We start from the raw sequence: 8,542 nt of genomic DNA, 5'->3' as shown, positions 1-8,542 counted from the left end.
ATGCCTTGGAGAAAATATATTATACAGTAAAAGCGAACTGCGGGCGGATATTCAGGACTAGTTTCTTTGCTGGTTGTTTTTTTTTTAAATTTAATTTTGTGTCGGTGTGCAAAAATACATTCAAACCTGTCCCCTTTAAAATTATTTGACTGTACCTACAGTAAAAGTAATGATTTTGCCTGTTAGTTTGTTGTGTCCAACAATTCCCGTCTGAATATATGTAGGTTTTCCCTAGGCATCTCCCCCCTCGCCCCACAGCTTCTTGAATTGCTACGTCCAGGGCCTTTTAGGTTCATGAGTTATAACATGATCCTAAAAACCCGGACCTTGATTATGATTTTTTTGGGTATTTGATGAAAAAAGGAATTGGATATGTCATTGAAAGTTTTGAGTAGGTTTTTCATTTTTCATACATTTCCGCGGACTCGAATTTTTTTCGAAAAGCTTTTTCGGTTCTTGGTGTTTTTTGCGTAATTTCGTCCATAAAATTAATAAACCTTTCGTCCTTAGAGAAATCGGGGTTTGTTGGTTCACGCTTACATTTTCAATCCAATAGCTTTTGTATGTCTATGATAAGAAATAGACAAAATCATAGATTCTTTAAACATATTTTGTGCATATTTGACAGCAAGTGGCGTAAAGTGATTCGTTTGTCAATTCTCATGAGATTAATGCATTGATCAACAACATGGGTACGGATGTATGTTCCTCCTTAGGTTCTCTGACTACAGAACTAGAAAATGCTAAGCGCAGTCTACATAAAATTGACGATGATATAAAAAAAATCGTTCAAACTACGGGTCGATTTCAAATTGATAGGTTAGTGTGCTATTTTTATGTTTGTTTCTCTGATTACCGTTGAGTGATTTATTACAACACAATTAACTATACGTTTTGTTTTGTTTAGGAACTTTCAAAATCCAGTCGATTCTCCTCGTGGCGCACCCCGTATTTTCAACTCCAATTTTTATCAAGAAAATCGGAATACTGAAGATGACAGGCAAGGCAGAAAGAGGCAAAATCAGCCGCAAGAAACAAAAACTGTGTTTAGTAGGTGGGTGAATATGTTCGCTTAGTGAGGATAAGCTAACCGCGCTTGTTTTTTTATATACAAAATTGTTAAAAACACTAGTCGTAAAACTTATAAGTAGAGGAAAGAAAAACACACATTTGAAACATTGGTAAAGTTTCCGAATTCCGTCTCACGCTTGATATGTATTTTGTTATAAATTGACACTTGATTTCAGCTTAATTACTACAAGAAACAACTATTTATGTTGGGGAGATGCAAAAACATGCACAAAATAAGAACTAAGGTTCTTAGTTTGGGTTATTTTAATATTTTTTGCGTATTTTCTAACCTTTAAACTTATGACAAACGTCAGATGATACAAATTGGAAAAAACATGGTGGTCGCATGTGAAATTTTGAACTTTGACAAAAAATTAAACTAATGAATCTTTTACCTCCGACATAAATATTTGTTTCTTGTTGTAATTAAGTTGATAAAACGTTATTTAAAAAAAAAAATGGCACGTTAAGCATGAGGCGGAAGTCGGTAACATTACCGAAATATTTGTGTAACAATTAATAATAAAAATGACGTTACCAACATTCCTATAGTATTCAAATAGATCAGTAAAAATGGAAAATGCAAAACTAATTACACTTAGTCATCCTTTATTAAATTCAATAGCATAGTAATATTTTTTTTTTTTTTTTTTTTTTTTATAGTCGGAGGCGGTTTGCTTACGTTCCCCGCGAGCACTTAGGCCATAGGCCCATTGTACTATCTCCTATTTTACCTCATTCCCTTGCCAGTAACCCGGTCCCTTTTATGAAGTTCACCAGGGCTGTCATTGGATATGTGGCGATGTCTTCTGGTTCCACACTGTGTCTTCCCAGGTATCTGAGCCTTATTCCCAGCAGAGCGGGACATTGGCACCATAGGTGAATTGGAGTCTCTTCCTCCTCTTCACATTTCCTACAGATGTTGGTGTTTTCCACTCCCAACAGTTGCATGTGTCTCCTGAGATGGCAGTGTCCCATTAATAGTCCTACCAGTTCCCTCAGTGAGTTTCTGTCCATATCGAGTAGTTGCCTGGTTCGGTTAGGGTCCGGTCCGTTTATGACTACTTTAGATTGCCTCATTCCGGGTGCCTTCTTCCATTCCTTCCAGTGTTGGGATTTGACCCACCTCTTGATATGTAGTTTGGTGTGGCAAGCTGCTACTCCTACAGCCGGCTCAGATCCCACAAGTGGTGCTTTCGCCCCTTTCCTTGCTAGTTCGTCAGCCCGCTCGTTGCCCTCAATACCTTTATGTCCTGGTACCCAGAGCAGGGTTACTTTATTGATGGTCGCCAGTTCTATTAGGATAGTCCTGCATTCCATCACCAGTCTGGAGTCGCATCGGTTACTTTCCAGTGCCATTAAGGCCGCCTGGCTATCCGAACATATGTTTATGTTCTTATTTCTGTACCCGATACTCATATTCTCCTGTGCGCAGGCTAAGATGGCTTTCATCTCAGCTTGAAACACAGTGCAGTGCATTCCTAGAGGTATACTGAGTTCCCTCTTAGATCCCTGTAGACAGACCCCGGCCCCTGTTACTTCCTCCATCTTGGACCCGTCTGTGAACCAGATTAGTTCCTGTTTGGAGTTTGGAGCATAGTAATAACTATCGTTTGTTTATTCTTCTGAACAGATTATCCGCACGACCGGGTGGTGACAGTGATGGTGATGAAGATTTCCCTTCCAAAAAGCCCCGAGTATCCTCACAGGTCATAAGAGAGCTCCCGAGCAAGCAGCAGGTCCTCAAGGCACAAGCAGGCGATGAAGTCTCCAAGGCTAGAAACCGCCGCATGTTTGGATCTCTACTCGGAACACTCCAGAAGTTTAAACAAGAAGAAATCGTTCTCAAGAACAAGGAAGATAAAAGAGCTCAGGTGGAAAAGAAAATCGAAGAACAAGCTAAGCAAGAGAGAGAGAATGAAAAAAGAGAACGACAAAATCTCTTTGCTGAACGCGAACTCAAGAAAGCAACCATCAAAGCTCTGGAAGAAAAGATGATCCGTATGCAACAATTTGAAAAATGGGAAAGTGTTCAGAAACCGCTTGTGAACTTCATAGAGACAAAGTGGAAGCCGCATATTTACTGGTTCCCTAAAGTTATGAATAATCAGGCCAAGGAAAAGTATGACTTTAGCAGAAAGAAACAAGAAAGTAAGATCAGAATTAATACACTTAATTTAATCTGTTTTTATATAAATATGGGAATCTAATTACATTTTATTATTTGTTTTTGCAGAGATTATTGAAGACAAACAACAGGAATTAAAGGATGAACTCGTGGCTATTGAAGAAAGATGCCGTCGCGGTTTAAAGACTCCTCTCGACTCTCGCACCAAAACCACCTCGCTTTCCCAATCCACGGAAGTTCAAGACGAATCTCTCGTAGACGAGGGTATCCAGGAAGATAATGAGCAGGACATGGCTGATGAACACGTCCCTAAAATAAAACTGGAGGAAGATGAATTGAAAAAGAAAAATGATCTTCATTCATCCAAAAAGATCCTTAGCCCCGATGCCATAAAAGAAGAAAAAATGCAAAGTGACCATAAAAATGGAGAAGCAGGGACCAAGGAAAAACGAAGTAGTGAAAGCAGCGGAGGAAGAAATAATAATCACAGTGATAAAGACAAACAGGATGATTCTTCAGTACCTGAAGACCAATCCACCAAAAATAATTCAATTGCACCAAAAGCAGGTAAATAACAATACTTTTCTTTTTTGAGTATGTTTTTTTTGTAAACTTACTTTAACCCTTACCACTCCATTATTTTTTAATATGTTTTGCCAGCCAACTCTAATTTAAATAATGGCAAAATATTAATTTATTGATAGGCAGTTACTAAAATATCATTATGATTTATTCTTCAAATAAAAAACAGTTTACCGAAAACATTATGGACTACTTATATTTTTGCATAGTATTCTTTTGTACTTTTTAAAACATTCTCCAGGATGGAGACCAGGTTTTCTGGAACAGATCTCACAAAACCACACTGTTTCGCGTCTTCCCCTGGAATCTTTCTGTTACTGCACGCAGTACAGTCTTTAGAACGTTTGTCCAGTTTGGCAATGAAGTGTTGGTTGTTTTCTAATCGCTCCTCTGCATCAAGCGTACTGGACGTCCCCTTTTTCTGGATTCCCGACCAACCCTTTTATCTCCTACTAATTGAGTAATAAACTCCTTTCGACACAATTTGAGACATCAAATCTTCTGTAAAACATATGTAATTGGTAGAATCCTAAAGCAGTGTTTGGTCTAAGATTGTCTGGAATTCTAATTCCGGAAGTCGTAGGAGAATATGGAAACTCGGGAATCACGAAAGTTTCGGTCATTTCGTTCCAATTATTTGGCTCACTATGATTTTCGATATTTGTAGTACTGTCATCATCAAAATCACAAGCAACAGGCTCGTACTCACTGTCGCGAAAACACTTGGTATTCAAATGCCATATCACGCCAAGTTCCCGCCATTTTAGGTTATGTGAATTTCCAAAGGTTATTTTATAGTAAAATAAAAACGGAAAAATTAAATGTTTTCTTATCGAATACTCACAAGAAACAACATCACATGTCATTTTTTGCGCACGAAAATACACCGCGCGCGCACGTCTTATCTTGTTGGCTGCCAGTCGACAACTGAGTTGTAGCGTACAAATAGTGATGTCGGCTGGCACCCGACAAATGAGTGGTAAGAGTTAACAATATAATATTTATGCTATTCTATTTATGTGTATATTTTTTTCATCCTTTTCCTTTTATACCATAGACATATGAATATTAGTAGACCTGCCCTAAGTGATTAAAAGCGTATTATCCCCACTCCCCATACCGGTTCCATTGGAGCCGGCTGTGCTCGCGTATGGCCTCAAGTGAAATTTGAAAACGTGACGTCATCATTCTTGTGCGAACTATGGTCGAGGCATCATCGGTTCATTTTACGAAATAACACGGCAAAATGTTGACTTGTGCTATGAAAACTTGTAAAAATAGATGTGAAAAAGAGAATAAACCCAATAAGGAAGTTGAGTGAAAAATATTTTGACTTATAAAAAATATGTTCATTTAGATCAAAAAATATCGATTCTAAATATATAAATATATTTCTATATTATTATTCTTAGAATTAGTTAAACGTTCTTGAAAAAGCATTCAATAGCAATAGAATATATACGCTCCTCGATTGGTCGAAAGAATTCTGACGTCACATGTGTCGTGACTCGTACGTACAACGGATCACCTATGGTGCATCTCTTTCTATTACATGAGAGATGGTCGGTTTAGATGAGAGAGGTGTATAGGCCAAACGTTTATTTGGGGTTGTCAAATATATGTACGTATTTGTTGTTATTATTATATGAAATGGATTTCTAAAGATACATATTCGTATAGTGCTTTATAATAATATTTTGTTTATTGCATAACTTAGAAGTTTTTATTATTATACATGTCACATAACATGTGATACACTTCAGGCCGCCGGCCGCCCAGAAAAGTTTCACAGTGAACTGGGCTGTAAACCGTTATTTTACTTTTGGTCTTTACTTTTCTGCGCGGTGGTCCTGAATTCGCGCGGGGCACGTCAACAAATACCGTACCGGGCGGGAAAAGCAAATATTCTAACTTAAAATATTAATTTAACTATGAAATCTTAATCAATTTTTTTTTTTTTTTTAAATAACATCAATTCTAATAGACAGTTAACATTGTTAAAAAAATTACTGGAATTCCTTGTTGAAGAATTAAATTTTTTTCCATACAAAATTTTTTAGCGACGTGGTTCTTACAGTTTGAATGACGTCACACCACACCGCTCGGATTCCGCTCGTTTTGGCGGGCTTAATAAAATTCAAACTTTGAGAATTAATTTAACTATGAAAACAAACTTTAAAAAAAAAAAAAAAATACTCGTATTTAAGTTTGAATGCGAACATTGATAAAAAAAAATAAAAAAAATGGACTCAACTTCCTTATTGTCGTATTACATTCCATATATAAGCATTATTTTACTTTATTTTAAGCATATTCACATTGTATAATATGAATCAGTTGTTACTATCACATCGAGAAACGTCTGGACGCGAAACACAAAGCTGGTTGGTTGCTGGGAAGTAAATTATGAACATTTATAAAAGTGTCTTAACTAAATACTTAAACGAAATATTCGACTCTGAAAATGGAACCGAATTTTTTTGCCGAATTTGGACTTCGCAAATTTGTTCATAACGTGGCGAGTAATTTGCGCTCCCATGTAAAAATGTCTATTCATTCAAAAGCAGATTTTACTTTTAAGAAGTAAATGGTGATATTATAATGCGAGATGCCTATTTACTGTCAGATTGATTTATTGACGAATCACAGTCAGCTTCACTCCCTTCGTTCTTCAACAGTTGATTTTACCCCTCGCCATTATCTTCCCGTCTATTAATTCCTATGTCTGTGTTTTATACTATAATTTTTTTTCTTTTTAATATAATAGTTGATTATAAATTTTTTGCAACCACATATCAATGTATATCATGGTAACCCTACATATTTACTACATTATACTGTAATGAATTGGCCGGAATTAGCTTACCATGTAGGTACCCATTTCGTAGAAACATTAATGTAACAATATTGTTCTCGCAATATATAATCTTTGTGTTATTTTTATTATTTTGTAAAATAATTAACCTCAACACAGACTTGTCCTAGTGAGGTTAACAATTCTAACTTAATAAAATAAACAATGTAAAGAAACAAAAACAATTGTGTATTTACTAAAATACATAATTGCACTTCACACCATTTCTGCTTGTTCATTTTTCAACAGTCCTCCTTAGTGCTGTTTTCTTTTTGTGGTTTTTCTGCTGGACACCATCTTGACTATTTTACAATGTACAGCTGCCCCAGGCGCTCTAAACATGCGAGCTTTATAATACAACACACCCACTATCCTACATTATGTATAATAAGAGGGCCTAACAAATATGGAATCTGACGAACACAGAAAAAGTTTTCTCCACAAAAAATAACTGAAATTGAATCAATCTGTTTCCAGCCCCAAAACACCATGTTTTGACACAATTATATCTTTTTAGTTAAATATTTTTGGTTTCAGAAAATGAAAGAAGTCAGGAAGACTCGACCGATGTGAACGGAGACAAGATGGAAGATAACCCAAATGATTCCTCAAGTTCTGAGGACATAGCAGATAAACTGGAAGGGGAGTCACCAGGGCGAGGCAGCCACAAATACAACTGACAGAAAGTGTCCGTCATTGATATTATTTCAATCATCCAAGAACTAAATCATTTTGTTAGAGGGTATTCTCAAGTCAACGGAGGATAATTAATTGACTAAGTTATACATTCTACAATCAAATTATTGAATCTTAAACAAAAATGATGTTGATAATTTGTGCTGCATTGAAAGGTTTGATTCTCAATAAAGTTGTTAGGATATAAAAGTGATTTCAGCGATACAAAATGCAATTACAATTCACCAAATTCGAAGTCTGTTCATTTGAAATTGTTTAAATGTTTTTTTTTTTACAAAAGTTTGATTTGTCTGCGTTTGAGCTTTTCCTGTTGTAATTATAAGGGAAAATAAATGTATGCAAAAATAGCAGAATGGCCTTATCTTTATAAGTCAACGGAACTCATTACTAGGGGTTTTGAAGTTATGTAGTTAAATTGTGGCCCACTTGGAATCCTGTTGAAGAACCCCGATTTATATGTCTATGTAAATAAAATGTTTGTTTCTTGATGCTGCATGCTGTGTATGAATTCAAAATGGCAGTTTTTAACCCTTGGATTGCCCTCAAGTGCAATTTGTAGTTGGAGAAAGTGTTCCCTTTTTAAATATTTTGTCAGTCTTTCGGCAAAACATCAAAGTATTTAATTTATCGACATATTTGATGTTATGGAAGCATGTGTTGACTGTTTTCTAGAGGTTAATTGTCAGAAATTCAGGCAGTGTAATTAAAAATACACCCACACTTCATTGCATTGAGTATTACAATAATATTATGAGAAAATGCATCTTTCAAATGTTAGCAAAACTCAAAATGATTTTAATTCTCAAAATTAAATCGTTTTGTAACTAAACACTAGAATCTTATAGTAATGAATAATTGACTAATCTGAGAAAAAATGTACAAATTTTGAGGTCTTCAAGTATTTTTATGATTTCGTTGGATTAGTTTAAAATATGAATAAACAATGATTAATTCCAAGATTATTTTAATAAATACATTAGACATGTTCATTTTCGTTTATTATCTTGTCAATGGCAAGCAAAGGTAATTTTATATAATAAATTATGTGTGTGCTATTCAAAACGGCGTTTGATTTTCAGATTATAATTTTAAATTCATAATAATTTACTAGTGTTCATTATTTTAACTTTCACTAATATTTTGTCAAAATGTTTCGCATGGTGGAATAGATTGCAATGAAAAGGCCAGCACTGAAAAGGTTTTGTATTATC

The 8,542-nt window shown here is 35.3% G+C and overlaps 1 protein-coding gene across 1 annotated transcript; it reads left to right on the top strand.

The window, feature by feature from the left end:
• Nucleotides 1-615: 615 nt before the first annotated feature.
• Nucleotides 616-8,332, top strand: Pnn (desmosome associated protein-like protein pinnin). Its single transcript, XM_089640636.1, has 5 exons — nucleotides 616-819; nucleotides 908-1,054; nucleotides 2,705-3,222; nucleotides 3,308-3,766; nucleotides 7,173-8,332. Exons 1-5 carry the CDS (start codon nucleotides 689-691, stop codon nucleotides 7,313-7,315), a joined length of 1,398 nt encoding a protein of 465 aa, XP_089496762.1. The 5' UTR covers nucleotides 616-688; the 3' UTR covers nucleotides 7,316-8,332.
• The last annotated feature ends 210 nt before the right edge of the window (nucleotides 8,333-8,542 follow it).

This window comes from Hesperophylax consimilis, chromosome 16 (assembly GCF_061612785.1).
Source record: "Hesperophylax consimilis isolate HC1 chromosome 16, BYU_Hcon_1.0, whole genome shotgun sequence".
In the NCBI taxonomy this organism is placed as follows: domain Eukaryota; kingdom Metazoa; phylum Arthropoda; class Insecta; order Trichoptera; family Limnephilidae; genus Hesperophylax; species Hesperophylax consimilis.
The sequence above is the reverse complement of the archived record's forward strand: the minus strand, read 5'-3'. Positions and strand labels throughout refer to the sequence as shown.

Coding starts and splice junctions, on each gene's coding strand:
- Pnn (XM_089640636.1), top strand. CDS start 689: ATGGGTACGGATGTATGTTCCTCCTTAGGTTCTCTGACTACAGAACTA. Junction 820..907: donor GGTCGATTTCAAATTGATAG/GTTAGTGTGCTA, acceptor TGTTTTGTTTAG/GAACTTTCAAAATCCAGTCG. Junction 1,055..2,704: donor ACAAAAACTGTGTTTAGTAG/GTGGGTGAATAT, acceptor TCTTCTGAACAG/ATTATCCGCACGACCGGGTG.